Source organism: Mastigoproctus giganteus, chromosome 10 (genome assembly GCF_048544385.1).
Source record: "Mastigoproctus giganteus isolate SK-2022 chromosome 10, ASM4854438v1, whole genome shotgun sequence".
Taxonomy (NCBI): Eukaryota; Metazoa; Arthropoda; class Arachnida; order Uropygi; family Thelyphonidae; genus Mastigoproctus; species Mastigoproctus giganteus.
Genome location: NC_143584.1, coordinates 7,382,311 through 7,399,353, shown reverse-complemented (window position 1 = coordinate 7,399,353; position 17,043 = coordinate 7,382,311). Strand labels below are relative to the sequence as shown.

Genomic DNA, 17,043 nt, shown 5'->3' with positions numbered 1-17,043 from the left:
TCTGAAGTCTAAGGTCAAAATAAGGGGATCTTCTTCTTGTGCTGTTTTAAAAAGAAAACTCATTTTTACTCTCAAATAAAGGTTTGGGGCAATCTAAATCAGAATTTTTAGTTCTACAAATAATGTTAAAATAGAACTTTATCTGCTAATTATAACTCTTTTACATATGGAATTAAGGAGTTACTGACATTACATAGGAATGTCAAGACAGCAAATACATAGCTATTTTCGATTAAACTGTATGGGAAAAAAAAAAAAAAAAAAAATTTTCAGCTGTCTTCTTCATGCTACATAAATTACGATTATCCCTGTGCTAACTTACATCACTCAAAACCTATCTATAAGGAATAACTTGTGGCTATAAGTACTCTGAACTTTTTGAGGCAAGACGTTTGATTTGAACAAATAAGGTTTCAAGGTAATGTCTATGAATTCCTTTTTTACTTTGATACACGGAGGCAATTATACGAAAATTTGGAACAGAGAGATCTTTTGTCAAGGATAAAGAAACCCCTTCAAGTGAGTGTTCCCCAGGAGTTCTTATTAACCCCGGGACCTTGAAAGTTTTTGTTTATCTCACAAAAGGGTAAGATTATTGAAGGAATCATACATTTATTAGGAAGAGACGAGTGTTGAAGATGTCTTGTGTTATATGTTGGGATTTGATTAGAAGTAGACATTGTTTACCCAAGTACGTTACCTATGTGATTTATGTAATAGTGGGAATAATTTTAGCATTTGTTTTTAGTATATAAAGCTCATACTAGGGTCAATATGACAGACAATAAAAGGTATGTTTCTTATGGTAAAAAAAAAAAGTGTGTGGGAAGTGTTCAAAATTATATAGAGAATGACTACATTAGCAGGACTGACTACTGGAAAATCAGTGAGAACGACTGCAGGAAGATAAGAGAGTACATAGATCATGCGTAACTGAATTTCAGACAGGAAGTAAGAGTAACATTGTTACAGGTTTTCCTATAAGAATCATCCAATTATGTAAAAAAAATCGGAAAGAGGAAGAAGCAATTAGGGTAGATTCTCTCTCACTTTCTATATCTAAAGCTTAGAGAGATGAATAAAACTAAAGATCAACATTCAGATGTTGAGTGAAAGATTCTTCTTTTTCTCATCAAAAAAAAAAAAAAAAACGGGAAACATTATTTTTGACAGAAATACATACCAGAATACTCATCAGTATGACTTCTCCAGCCTAGATCATGTTCCTACTAGTTGCTCTACTTATTCGGTGTACGCCTTATCATACCGGTATCTTCATTCTTCAGCCATTGGATAGAGAGGCCATGACTGGTCAAACTATCATCATCCCCTGCAGATTAGTTTCAAATCTCACAGTCACTGTAAAATGGTTTTTCAACGGAAAAAGCACAGATCATCTTTTCAGACCATTAGGGCTTCCTGATTATAAAATCATCGGATCACCTAGAGAGAATGATTTTGCATTGCAAATCTCCCAACTGCAGCTGCAAGATGAAGGCAAATATTTTTGTCACGTTCAAACTAAGGATGGACGTCAATTCCGATCAAGTACAGCTATGGTAACAATTTATGTTACGCCTCTACCACCTCTAATCGGAGAAGGCGCATTCCTTAACGGGAACGAAGGAGAGCAAGCCACTGTTACATGCAAATCTTTAGCAGGAAAACCGCCAGTTATTTTGAGATGGATTCATTTTGATGGTAATCCCATCAACGGATCAGTACAAACCAGTCAGGAATTATGGTCAGACAAAATAAGAATGAACACTTATTTGAAATGGATAACCACTCTATCACCAGAGTATGATAAGAAAGCATTTACCTGTGTCGCTAATCATCTAACTTACTTGCATCCTCTAATGGTCTCAATCACAGTCCTAGTGAAGTATAAGCCAAGAATCACTATGAAAACAACCTCAAAAATCGCACGTGAATATGATCGGTTCAAATTAAAATGTGAAGCCAGAGCAAACCCAGATGTTTTCGTTTACAAATGGTTTAAAAACGGAGAACTGCTAACAAAACAAGGAAACGCTTCTCTTGAAATTAAAAGCGTTATGAGAACAAATCATAACGATAACTTCACCTGCTTAGTTCGAAATGAACTAGGAACAGCCCAAGCTTCCTACGTATTGACAGTATCTTACGGACCCATTTTCATATCTAAATTGAACGATATTGCTACAATCCAAGGAAATCCAGTTTTGCTACAGTGTGAAGCTAGAGGAAACCCATTTCCAGTAATAAAATGGTATTTCGAGGATAAGATTATTCAAAGCAGTATCATTTCTACTTTATCAATTCCTAAGATGACACGTCAAACGTCAGGTCGCTACACTTGTACAGCAGAAATCTCAAACTATCCTTTAGTGAAAGACCAGGCATTGATTTATATAAAAGGATCACCAGAAGGAAACTGTAAAACACATCTAGCAAGTTTAGGAGACGACGTTCGGCTACAAGGTGTTTTTAAATATGTTCCTCCTCTAGAGAATGTGACCTGGAAAAATACCATGACTAATGAACTACTAACCACTCATTTGGAAGTATGGAGTCAACGAGTTGTAACCAGTACTCTCAGCAACGACTCAGTCCAAGCAAAACAATTTGGCTTTTATGAATGTCTTGTATGGAATCAGTGGGGACAGTTAAAATTAGTGGTGCATCTAGAAAGGAATTGGTCTCGTGAAGCAGTATACCTTACGTTAGGAATTCCAGCTATAGTGTTGATCTTAATCACACTAGGAGCAGTATTATGGAAGCTATGGAAGTGTGGAAGCATCAATATGGAAACTTCAAATCAAATACGCACTTATCAAGTTTATTATAGGGAGAATGACAACGATCGTGTAAGCATTACCAGCCTAGAATAAGAAGAAAAAGGAGGAGGAAAAGCCTTTCTCCTCTTCCCTGACGTCTAAATGAGCTTCAGAAGTGTTTTTATTTTTTGGAAACACTCAAACTGTGTGTGTGCAGGGACTCACTGTCCCGTGTGGAAAGGGAAAAAACTTTCGAGTGAATTAAAAGAAACACTTAGAACTTTGAACTTTATGAATACTTCTGTTGACATTCTACTGACATTCAAATGAAATTGTAATGTTCTACTGACATTCAAATGAAATTTTAATGCAATAACTATGTTAGAGTGATATACTTGTAATAGTAATTGTGAAATAATTATGAAAGTATTAATGCTTTTAAAGGTTTAAATTCTTGGAAAAATAATTTGATTGTTACTTTTCTGTTACTTTTCTACTATTGATCAGTATTATGTGTACCTATATATTAGCACTAATTATATATTAGCGTTATGAAAAACACATATATAAATCTAATAAGAACATTTGCTAACTTTGTTTATTTTGTTACATGAACATGTATCATGCTTGGAGAAAAATCTTGAAGGATGATTATGCCATGGAAAAGACGTGCATCATTCTTAAAACAGAAGTGTACTACAGCCTAGCAGACCAACGAAACATTGTGCTTGTTTTTGATAAAAGGACAATGGACACTTGAGAAGATATAATGAAGATAAGAAAAGTGTTCCTTATAAAACTGTGTGCGCGAAAATGTGTAAAGATAGCCAAAGGAAGATTTACGAACTTATTATTGTTCATGATACAATATTATTCATGGTATACCAGTATTATAATATTATAATATCATAGATATTAACCTTTTAGTATTTTGTGTTTGAAAATATATATAGTTTAGTTGTAGAGGCAGTTGTAAAGGAAGAAGCCATCTTTTACTTTGGGAATCTTAGTTTAGGGCCCGATTTGGTTTTTCAGAATTGAGAAGCGTGATTTTCTTCTAAATCCCCAGTCTCAATTCTGAAAAAGGGGGAGCTGTTGAAGATGTTGCAGTGCTAATTCCGCCTTTTCCTTTAAATCTATAATAAATACATTAATTTTAATTTCTCATAATTCCCCTACTTAGTTATTATCCAAAACCTCGTTTATTGACAATTTTAGAGTTATTAAAAACTGAGTATTAAAGCAGGTTAGATGTCTTTAAATCTTTAAATTGGAACCTGTTATAATAACTTAAAATATGGCGAAATTAGCCACAGCAACTATGTAAAAACAAAGCCTATCTAAACTCTACAGAAGCCTGCAGTTGTTTGCCGGCGACGGCTATCTTGGGAGCCACCTACGGGTTACGTTTTTATAAACACAGAAAGATGCACTTAGCTTGACATGCAAATGATGACGACAGAAAGGGGGGGGGGGGGAATCAGAGAGATACACACACACCCGTGTGAACGGATATCGTAGATTCCTCCGAGCATCATAAACTCGGTGAATATGTAAGCTAGAGACTCTTCATTTTCCTAATAAGGAGCTGGTGAAGTGTCTACACGTCTGGCCAGAATGTTTGGTACATGGCGTAATCGAGGATGATGGTGACTCCTTTGATTAAGTGTCCCATAACGTGGGAGTTCTCCATTAAGAGAAAGGAAAATGTATAAACAATAAGGGAGAACTAGAGCTATAAAAGCAGGTCCTCGAGACCCAGAAGATGAGAGGTCGGAGAGGACAGAAGAGAATAGAGCGGAGGACGGGAAGAGTCGGAGAAAACGGAAGGTCGGAAGTCAGAGAAGTCGGAGAGGACGGGAAGTCGGAGTCCAGAGAAAGAGTCGAGAGGAACAGAACGGGGAGGCCGAAGCAGAGTGAGAGGTCGGCGTCCAGAGAGAAGAGAATAGAGAAGTTCCAGTCACGGAGAACGAAGGGAAGAGCCGCCGCCCAGCCATCTCTTAGACTGGTAAGTTTCTGATGAAAAGATGGATTCTTTCTAGCCTCATATAATCTTGTAACTAATAACTGCTGTGTTTAAGAATGATAATCCCAAAGTCTATGATCTTATTATTATCGTAATGATTTGATGAACTTATATCTATGTAAGATTTATTTTTTCATGATTAAATTTTATTATGTTTCGCATTATAGGAGTTTCTCATTCTCTGCCAAAACCTCACATGCAACCACTGAAAGCTAAATGTTAAAACCTGATTAGGAGGTAACTGCGGTGTCGAGAAAGTTAATTACTCGATAAATGCAACGCTAAAGTTCAAACTGCGAGATGGAAAGGGGATGAAACATTCTCCCTCCCCATCTTGAGGGTATACGAAACTGTCCTATAAAAACCACTAGACGATAAAACAGAACGATATTCCAGATTAGGCGAGATGAACACAATAAAGCAAATTAAGATGGCAGACCAAAAGAAAAGTGTCGGAACCAACATAACTACACTTAGAACAAAAAGTATAGATTATGCCTAGACTAACTAGTTCTGATGCGGCCACACCCTAGTACACACAAAACCTAAGTAAGTAAGTGTAACGAGTATATATATATGCAGCGAGTATATGTGTGTGTGTGCCAGGTGACAGTTGTGTAACTGAGGGCTACTGTGATGGTGGTAGTGTGCACATAATTTGTAAGGATGTTTGCCTAAAAGCCATCCGATCATCCAATATTCGCCTTACTGAATGTTGCAAAGTGTGGATATGGGAGCTGAAGCTTACATCTCTGAAACGTACAGAATTGAAGGATGAATCATTTTATAAGGTATTTGATGGAAGTTTCAGTCTCGAACGTGAAGTAAATACTGCTTTGCTATCCCTCTCAACTACACATTTCGATGTAAAGGATACAAGTTCTGATATGAGATGTTACATTAATGGCACTTTCGGGAATTCAAGGTGCCGTTATTTCGATTTTTCCGTTATCTAGAAAGTTTTATTTTTAATGTATTTAATGCAGAAATAATGAGGCTAAATAAGAAATAGAGTAATATTAGGAATGCAATTTTATTAACTGCACATAAAAAACATAAACATGTTGATGATCCAATGTTATATTTTGCCATTAATACACTTATGCTTACGCTCTGTTCTATTTTCTTTATTATATCAAGTTTAGTCTGCGCGTATAGCTGTCGCCACGGTAGTAATAATGACTGATCATGCGTGTCTGACGTCATCATAAGTGGGCCATAAGAAGTACACAAAGCTACATCGCTGCACAGAACTGAGAAAAGTGAAAGCAAGAGTTGAATGTAAATCTATTTAATTTCTGTGCATAATGGAAAGATAATATATGTTGCAAGAGACAATATGAAAAAATAAATGAATAAATGAGATGAATAAATAAAAATTACCAGTTTTGATAGTTAAGTGTTATAATTTTTGTTAATCATAACATTCTGAAAAAATGAAGACAACACATTTTGAATGTTTTACTACATTTTTTACATTTATTATATTTTGAATGTTTTACATGTACAGTAATTTGTAATCCAACTAATGTATACATTTATTCTTAAAATCTAATAATTTGATTACTATAATTGAATAGAAATTATTATACTTTTAAATTTAGCTCATTTTCAATGTTTGAAGTTTATGCTTATGTGTTGCTTTTAATAGATCATTTTTCTTTTAACAATAATTGTTGAGCAAAATAATGATAATGGTATTAATTAGAAAAGTTTAAATTATTTTCTGAAATACTTTTTTTGTTAATTGAAATATTATCACTTACAATTGCTACAACATTATAACCAATTTTCTTCAAGCACACAATAATTTTTTTTCAAAACTGAATGTAATTTTTCTGCAGTAATTTTTTTCAGGGATAAAATATTGTTACGGTGGCGACGGTATAACACAGTGGTATCGTCACCTTCCTCCCCACACCGGCTGGAAAAGGCCCGCGTTCGAATCCCGTCGATGACGCGAGGAACTTCTTTAGGATTTTTTTCCGCTCCGTGTATGAGTTAGTGGGTCTCAGGCGTAGCTAGCAAGGTTTTTCCCCAAGAAACTGGGGGGCTTTCGTCCAGCAAAACAGGCAAATCGAGCAGAGAACACATGCAATTTACAGACAATACAAATGGGTATATGAAATAACATTCCGGGTTATCGTAAAATAATATTTTGAATTATATCAAGTTTGTCACTAAGCTTTAAAATGGCGAACGTAAATAAATACAGTTATCACGTGACTTCTTTTCTTTTCTTTTTTTCGGCACTGAAAGACATCTGCGCTGTACGTAACATTCGTGCTGTTATTTCGAATATGCCGTTATTTGGGGTGCCGTTATTTCGACAGTCTACTGTACATGCTACGTTGGATAGACAAAATTTAATGCATTGCTGTTTCAATAATTATGATACAGATACCATTTATTCTTAAAAACTAATATGACTTAAAAACTTAAAAACTATAATGACTAAACAGCATTATCATATGTCATAAAAATGGTGCTATCGGCCTTCTCTGCAACCATGTGTGAAGTTGCTAGGAAGAAAGATGTCTATTTTGCCTGTCCGGCACGAAACTAAGAAGACAAAAAAAAAAAAAAAAAACAAGCGAGACTATCATATTGCCTCGGATAGCTGGTGACTCTTTTGCAATATTTTTATTTTCAAGTTATTTCACAGCAATAAAATATCATTACGTGTACTAATAAATATATTTGATATATTATATTTGATCTAAATATATTTGATCTAATACAGGGTTAATAAAAGTTATTTATTGTCACTATATTTATGATATTGAGAATATATATAACAATACGTTCTCAGTGTACACCACGCGGTCGAGCTCTGATTGGTCAGACCTTTTCTGAGTGACCGTTAGTGTGAGTTACTTGCTACGTACTTTAAGACATCTTATGTCCAGAACATTTTTGGGGTACTAAATATATTTGATTTATCACAGAGTTAATAAAAGTCAGGTAATATTACTATATCATGATATTGAAAATATATATAACAATACACACTGTATGCACAGGCCTCCCAGAACGAATAATCAACTAAGTACGACATCCGGATATTTTGGTACTTAGGGTTGAGACTCCCTCCCCACCACCCGACAAGTTCTGGGTCAACAAATATAAAACAGAATCAGAACTAAACATTGTACTCCTGCAGCTAAGCAACTCGGTAGCTGCCCTTCAGAACTCTTCATCCAGAGAACAATATGAAATCGATAAACCGAAACAATCCCGATAATTCGGGCCTGGCCGGAAACTCGAAATATCCAAGTACGCAGCTCAAAAAGGCTATAAATAGCGATTATAGAGAATAACGAAGCCTTGGACAATACTCTAACAACATCCGCAGCAAAGAGAAAGGGCAAGAAACCCACAGCTCCCAGATCGGAGAAAGAAACCAGCTCCAGAAGCGAGAACAAAGACCGAATAAAGACAGGAAAAGCGCAGGCCAAACAACAAGAAACCCCATTGAAACCCAGACTGCCTGAAGGCACTGCACTGGAGCAGTCTCTTATTCTAAGGACCAACCTAGAAAGCCTATTTAAAGAACAACATAACAGGATTACGACTGCACTCCGCTCCGGTGGGGGGGAAATAGTGGGATTATGGATGAAAATAGAGACAATCCTAGTCCAGACCAACTTGGAAAAAGAAGTTGCTTTAGCCAAATTTCAAGTCTATCAAAACAGCAGGGCAAATGAAATGCCCCAGCGCGTCTCTACTTACTCCCAAGCGCTGAGGACCAACCTAAACAAGCCAAATGAAAGCACCAATACAAACAGGACCAAAACAGCCCAGAGGAAAACCCTCATACCAAAACAGCACCTAATTGTACTAAAACCAGCCTCTACAGAAATACACAGGACAAGTGAAGAGGTAAAACAAACAATAGTAGAAAAGCTGAAAGATGAATTCAAGCATAAGATTAGATCTATTTGGAAAAGAAGAAACGTAGAGATGTAATTGAGACTGAAACTGAGGAGGATATAAAAGGTATAATTAGCAACCACAAAATTTCGACGCTGGGACTCCTGCAGGAGTCCCAGCGTTGAGCGTACTAGACGGAAAGCGCCAAGCATCATTGTATTTGATGTAGACAAAGAGACAACCCCAGAAGAGCTAACAGAGGAAATATACTACAAAAACTTGACGCAGACACTCATGGAGGAAGAATCAGGGTAACACGTTATGCCCAAACACAAAACTAAATCCAGAAATGGAAATGCCATAAATTTGATCATAGAGCGCTCAGCAGCGACCTAGAAATCTTTGAGCCAACAATCAAGAAATTATGTAAACTGGGGCAGCCACCGCTTTCGTGAGCACGTGGCTGTTCCCAAATGTTACAGGTGCTGCCGCTTTGGTCACACGACCCACACCTGTAAGCAAACACAGCCTACCTGTGGCCATTGCGCGGACACCGGACATGAATTCGCATTATGCCCCAGGAAAGCAGAACTCCCCAATTTGTGTGACTTGTAAAGAAACGAAGCTACCACTTGATCACCCACTACGGGATAGCAAGCGTCCAATCTACATAAAGGCTAAGAGTGCAGAACAAAACAGAACCGACTATGGGGAATAACCAGAATCACTATAATCAAACAAATATTAAGATTAAATTCGCACAGCGCAGCACAGCACAGTACAATGCTCAAAGATCCAAGGCTGTTGTCGCACAAATGGCTAAAAAAGCCACGGAAGAAAATTATGACATACTAATGCTAAAAAGTACAAAGTACAAAGTATGTTGAGGGTCAAACGGCACCAGGAATTTCTCCCATCTCCGCGAGTGTTCGCTGTATCGAGGGACAGTACTCTGTCAAGACCAGAGATTTAAAAGTGTGTGGATCATGTGTTGTGTAGTATGTTGTGCCCATTGTTCTTCTGGCCTATTCCCCGTCGAGCCCCTGATGAGACCCGACGTTGTCCGTACTATGCCAACGAGGAGGCTGGCCAGGTGTACCTTGAAATTTATTATACTCTGGCAGGTCCCGCCTCCTAATTTCCTGGGATTTCAGCGGCTGGGTCCTATAGAAAAAAAAAAAAAAAAAGATAGATAATCGCGGTGGTATAATTGCAAAATCGCTATTAAGTTAGTATGTGGGGTTTGTTCCCCGAAATTACCATGGGCTTGTACGCTAAAATGACAAGTTCTAGAGGCCTAATGGGGCGGGCAATAATTTTGGTGCTAATTTAAATTTGGATGCGTCGGGCTTTCGCGGTGTATAGTCAAAGAGAAGGGTAGGGAGACTGAAGGCTGGCTACAGGAGCCTTACAACAAGGAAGTAAAAGGCTACCCCCTACAATACAAGATCGTACAAGTTGATGGAGACAACCCATGGGCTGCTATCGCAGTCCGAAATCCTGACCTCACGGAAACCAAGATCGCGGACCTATTTTGTTTTTGTTTTTTTATGTAAACCCGAAATACGAGAGGTATTAGAACCTACAGTACTTAGTACAGTGCTTGGATTGGAGGTTGAGAAGACGAAAGAAGATTTTTGTTGACATTGGATTTGAACTTCTGTAGACTGTATTTTCAGGAAATACGTGCGAAGGAAGGTTGTTCCAGAAAACGGCAGTTGAATGAATAAAACGAGGAAGATGAAAAGTTGGTTCTGTGAGTTTGAAGTTAGACAGTAAATGGATGTTGGCTGGTGGCGGCACGTGTTCGCATTGTTTTGAAAGAGAGAGTGGGAATGAGACATGTATGAACGTGTATGAAACAGCGAGTGGAGAGACTCTGTTAGAGATGAATCATTAATTAACCTAACTGCCCTCTTCTGAACAGAATCAAGAAGCCTAAGAGGGGGTTTTAGGGGCACCACCCCAGATGTGGAAACAATATTCCGCGGTTGGGCGGATTTGCGATTTGTGAAGAGGGAACAGCTGTTCGGAAGAAAAGTAACGCCGAGAGCGAAAGAGAAAACCAAGTTTTTTAGATGCAGAGGAAGCAATATTTGTAATGTGCTTGTGCCAAGAGAGATTAGAAGTCAGGGTAATCCCCAAAAGATATATATATCACTTTGCCTAGAAATCGGAGTGTCACTAAAGATAAGCATAGGAGCAGAAGAATCCTTTTTGCGAGATATAAGACAAGATTGAGTTTTAGAAGGGTTGAAATCAACTAAGTTGTCTTTGCCCCACTGGAGAATTACCTGAAGATCGGCATTTAAGGAATTGCCAGCAGATTTTCGAGAACTTGAAGCTGATTGAGCTGGACAAGGTTTCTCAAAATGGAAAGTTGAATGCAATGTGCTATCATCGGCAAAACTATGGATAGGATTTCCAGTCAATGGAAGAAGGTCATTGATATACAAGAGGAAAAGAGTGGGGGAAAGAACTGAACCTTGGGGGATACCGGCATTAGTGGAAAAGTTAGAAGACAGAGAGCCATCTACCATCATCCTCAGTGAGCGATCAGAGAGAAAACTGGATAACCAATTACAAAAAACAGTTGGCAAACCATAAGATGGAAGCTTGTTTAGAAGACCTTTATGCCAAACACGATCGAAAGCCTTTGAGATGTCAAGAGAAACTGCTTGTGTTTCACCGAACTTTTCCATTGATTTTAGTGCATAAATGGGTAACATAAGCCAGAATATCACCAGTGGATCGACACACTAACGGAATCCATACAGGCGATCGTTGAGCAGACGGAAGGTTTCTAGGTAGTTTAAGAGTTGGCGGTTAATTGATTTCTCCATTACTTTAGAAAGAGTAGAAGTAATTGCAATGGGACGATAATTGGATGTGAGGGATTTGTCACCCTTTTTAGGAACTGGCTGGATATGAGCAAATTTCCAAGCAGAAGGAAAAACGCCTTTGGAATAAGAAAGTGAAAAAAGGCGGTAAATAACAGGAGTAAGTTCAAGAGCACAGGTTTTGAGAACAAATGGAGAAATACCATCAGGACCTGGAGCTTTCTTAGCATCAAGATTCGCTAAAATCCTTCTGACATCCTTTTGACGGAAGACCACAGGAGGCATTGAATGGAGCGTGTTGGGAATGGTGGGAGGTGTTTTACCAAGATCATTAATACATGAGTTGGAAGAAAAATGGGATGCTAGCAGGTCAGCTTTATCCTTGGCTGAAGTAACAACAGAACCATCTGGTTTGGATAGAGGTTGGAGCAGAGATGGGCAAAAATTGCGGCCAATAGCTTTGGCAAGAGACCAGAATGCTTGGCTACCATTAGGCAAGAAGCAAGTTTTCTACTATTAGCCTGTTCAAACTCTAGTTCGGACTGATTAATAACTGCTTTACAATTGTTGCGATCTTTGGTGTAGGCAGAAAATTAAACGGAATCAGAAACAAGCCAATTACAAAATGCAACGTTCTTTTCTTGAATGGCCTTAGCACATTTATTCGAAACCCAAGGTTTAGATAAAGGACGAGATTTTAAAGTGGAGTGTGGGATAAAGAATTCCATTCCCGCAAGAATAATTTCACTGACACGATCTGAGCAAATAATGACATCAGAAGTTTTGAAACAGTAATCAGACCAAGGAAACGAAGAAAGGAAATCTTGCAGGTCATCCCATTTTGCATTCTTGTAATGCCAAACAATACAAGGTTTGGAATACCATGAGACAAAGTCTCCATTGGAGAAGAGACAATCACCAAGTTGTGATCTGAGGTGCCTGAAGGACTTCTCACTTCGACCGTGTACTTAGAAGGGTTGTTTGTGAGAAAAAGATCAAGCGTGTTGGCTGTATGGTTAGGACTGTCCGGTATTCTTGTAGGTAAATGAACAATCTTTGAAAGGTCATTAGTAATTGCAAAAGCCTCGGCATGTCGACCAGCTGGGTCAGTGTGACTAGAAAACGGAAGCCAACTGGAGTTGTGAAGATTAAAATCACCAAAGAAAATTACCTCGCTGTTAGGAAAGTTGGATTGGAGAAAATCAAGTTTCAAAGAGAGGCAGTCAAAGCGCTCCAAGTGATTAATGGAGTTGGGAGAACGGTAGAGACAACAGATGAATTTGACACAGTGAGGTAGAGAGATTTTAAGCCAGAGAAGATCGAAAAAAGGAGATTCCAAATTACCAAGTCTCTAACAGGGAATATCGGAACGGACATATGCACAAGTACCACCTTGAGGCGAAAGGAATCATACAGTGAATAATTTGGGCAACTGAAATGAGCTGTAGTCGAATGAACCGATAACTGAGATTCTGTCAGAAAAGGTACATCGGGTTTGGCAGACTGCAAGTGGAAATGGACATCATTGAGATTAGAATTGAGACTACGTATATTTGTGAAGTGGATTAGGAAGTGTTTGGGAGGTTTAGATCTTTTCGCAGATATGCTTACTCTATTTGTTTGACAATACATTGTGTATTCAATAGTAAGAAAAAGTGGGTGGGGCATGCTGTATGAAGTAATGAAATTTTTGGATATTGCGTGCACATGGTAAGAATATACCCAGATCCTTGATATAACGTGCCCCCCGGCATACACACTACTAGGACTCCCTCCAGTCACTGTCTGGCAGAGTATAGGAAGCAAGATTATACACTAGCTGATCCGGAAGCCTCCTACAGAGTTTCCAACCGGTTCGGTCCGGTCTACTAACTAGCGGCCGGCCTGCGAACACCGTTTTAGAGCTGTAACCTCGAAATGTAAGGAAGATTGGATCTCGCCACGATGTTCATCATAACCTCAAAAGTCATCAACCATAATGCATGATGGAAGAGATGGGGAAGAGAATCTATGCACAAACTGGGCTGTATGTGCCCATACAGCCTCACTGCCAGGGGAATTTTATGTCACCTCTATATATGCCCGTCCGGGAGAAGATATATTGCCCGTGACAAGATGAATGCAAATAACCAACTACAAATGCGGAATGCCAAACTCATAATAGAAATGGATGCCAACTGCAGATCCCCCACTTGGCACAGTGAAAGACCAGACCGTAGGGGTGCAAGAAATGGTCAGCACCTTGAGGATTACACCTCCAAGTAATCTAGCAATCCTAAACAGGCCTAATCAACCCTCAACTTTCTCCCGCACACTATGAGAAGCAAATATAGATGTAACTCTAGCAACTCGGTCGATTGTTGGGCATCTCTCCCACTGTGTGGTACAAGAACACTGGCCACTTTGGACCATAGAGTCCTAACCTTTGACCTCCATCGCTCCTTCGTAGCACAATATCCATCTCCCCCCCCCCGGGTGGTACGAGAACACTGGCCACTTCGGACCATAGAGTCCTAACTTTTGACCTCCATCGCTCCCTCGTAGCACAATATCCATCTAGATATTGTGCTATCATTTAACTTCTGTTCCGGGTAAAATAATGGAATCACTGGTTAAAGATGCATTGCAGGATCATCTAGACAAGACTGCAGCAATAATTCAGACACAGCATGGGTTTGTTAAGGGAAAGTCTTGTCTGACAAATTTGATAGCATATTATGATGTGGTTACAAAGGAACTGGATGCAAAAAATAATTTTGATATCATATATTTGGATTTCAGGAAAGCTTTTGACACTGTTGCGCATGGAAGACTACTGCACAAATTGGAGCAGAATGGTATTAAGGGTAAGTTGCTACAATGGATAAAAGGATGGTTAAGTGGGAGAAGACAGAGGGTGGTAATCAATGGGTGTTGCTCTTCTTGGACTAATGTTATTAGTGGAGTCCCACAGGGTTCGGTGTTTGGTCCACTGTTGTTTTGTATATTTATCAATGATATTGATGAAGGTATATCAGGCTTAATGTCGAAGTTTGCAGATGATACAAAGGTTGGCAGGGTTGTTAATGACAGTAATGGCAGTGTGCTACTGCAACAAGATCTAGATAATTTGGGCAGATGGGCTAAGAAGTGGCAACTGAAGTTTAACATTGACAAATGCAAAGTACTGCATATGGGTAGAAGTAACCCCAGAGAAACGTACCAACTGTGTGGTACTACACTTAAGGTGGTAGAAAATGAAAAAGACCTGGGAGTAATTGTGCAGTCAGATATGAAGTTTTCTGAGCAATGCAGACAGGCTGCCAGGGCAGGTCATGGGGTTTTGTCAATGATATATAGGAATTTTGCTAGCAGGGAAAAGTAGGTGATTATCCCTCTGTATAAAGAAATGGTCAGGCCACGCCTTGAGTACTGCGTACAGGTCTGGAGGCCTCATTTTAGGAAGGATGCAGATTTACTTGAGCGTGTACAGAGAAGGGCAACAAGATTGGTGAGGGGAATGAAGGGATCCTCTTACCAAGAGAGGCTTAAGTTCTGCAAATTGCAGTGGCCAGAGACTAGGCACCTGCGCGGTGATCTGATTGAAGTGTATAAGGCCTTGAATGGGTTGAGCACGCTGAATTCTGATGGGATCCTTCCACTACTACTACTACTAGTACTACTGCTACTACTAGATTCCTCTCGTCAAGATACGCCATCCAAAAAGCAGACTGGAACTTATTCCAACAAGCATTGATGGAAAAAACCAGGTATTTCGAACCAAAATATCTCAATCCAAACCAACACCAACAAAAAGTAACGCATCTTATAACTGAAGCAGCAAACATGGCCATCAGGAAGAAGAAGCCCGTTCCCAAAGAGGTCCACTGATAGTCACCGGAACGCTGGGCAATAAGACAGCGAGTGAATAATGCTCGAAAAAGGTTCCAGAGGGCGCGCAGATCTTGGGCCCAAGCAGAGGTTGACATACTCAGACAGCAATGCCAGAAGGTCACGAACGAATATACGGCTCAAATTAAAACAATAAAGAAACGCTCCTGGGAAGCTCTTGTATCCACAGAGGAAAATGCAGTCCCCTGGGGAGTAGTGTATAAAGTCACCACCAGTAAATTCCCCAGGGGAGAAATCATTGCCACCTTAACACCTCAAGGGACATACACCGGATCCTACACCTCAAGGGACCTACACCATTAATAACATATTGGACCATATCTCCCTACCTTCAATAACTCCACACATGCAGGAACAGAGCACTCTCTGCGAGGAGAATGATATATACTCCACCCAAACAGTGGAGCTCCCTTTCACGATAACGGAACTTAACATAGCTGCAGCCAAAATGCAAAACAGGAAAACTCCCGGCGAAGATCAAATAGAGCCGGAAATACTAAAAAAGGCGGTGGAAATGATACCAGAACTACATTAGACCTAGCAAATCAATGCCTCGCGGAAGCGTTCTTTCCAACTTCGTGAAAGACAGCCTGAATCAGACTTATCCTGAAAAACCCCACTAAACCCCAGGATATTCCAGGCTCATACAGGCCTATCGTTCTGCTGTCAATGCTGAGCAAGCTCTTTGAGCGATCATCTACCACAGAATTGAAAACCAATACCAGAATGCTGAACTGATGTCAAGAAACCAGTTCGGTTTTGGGAGGGGATGCTCCACCACTGATGCCCTCGAGAGGATCATCGATGCAGCTAGAAACAGTAACAGGAAATATTTCCTCATCTCAATTAACTTTGCTGGAGCCTTTGACTCCCTCTGGTGGCCCAGTGTTCTGGCCAGGCTCCAGCGGGCTCAAATCCCATCAAACATATTTCGTTGCCTGAAAACTTACCTGGAAAACCGAAGTATCACGGTCAGCCCTCCCTTTACCTCAGTATCCAGGCTTGTTTCGATTCCCTCTGGGAGAGTGCTCTCAGGTCATTGCAAATGGCAAAGTGTGATGACTCCCTGTTCAAAGTCCTTAGATCTTACTTTAAGGACCGACAAATTAGAGTATGTGCAAGCATTTATCATACACAACTACCGTTTTAAGAGGATGCACTCAGGGTTCAGTCTTGGGATCTCTCTTCTGGAATGCAGTGCTAGAACAGTGGCTCACGAAGGATATCAATGAGTTCATCAAAGTTGCATATGCAGATGTTTTAATCCTCCCTACAACTTAATCCTAAAACTAAAACTTAATCCTCCCTACACTGCCACCTGGTGGTGGCAGTGTAGGGAGGATTAAGACAATTCTCAACAAAAAATTCAGTCAGTTTCGAAAAATTTAGTGGCATGGGCGGGTTTAAATAAACTAAAGATTTCTGTCACCAAGACCAATTTCATGGTGTTTAAACGCCACTTCGATTATGGAAGGCCGCCAAAGGTAACCCTATATGGTACTCAAATTCCAATGTACAGAACACCAAGTATTTGGGTTTAACTTTAGATGATTGTCTCAGGTTTCATGTACATGTCACTAAAATCAATGAAAAAATCAAAAAGTTCGTAGATGCAGTTGTTAGAATTTCCCGCAAGGAATGGGGTTTATCCAAA

General features: G+C 39.4%; 1 protein-coding gene across 1 annotated transcript; it reads left to right on the top strand.

The window, feature by feature from the left end:
- Window positions 1–1,220: 1,220 nt before the first annotated feature.
- On the top strand, window positions 1,221–2,873 carry LOC150078664 (irregular chiasm C-roughest protein-like). Its single transcript, XM_090382206.1, has one exon. It carries the CDS (start codon window positions 1,221–1,223, stop codon window positions 2,871–2,873), a length of 1,653 nt encoding a protein of 550 aa, XP_090238332.1.
- Window positions 2,874–17,043: the final 14,170 nt, after the last annotated feature.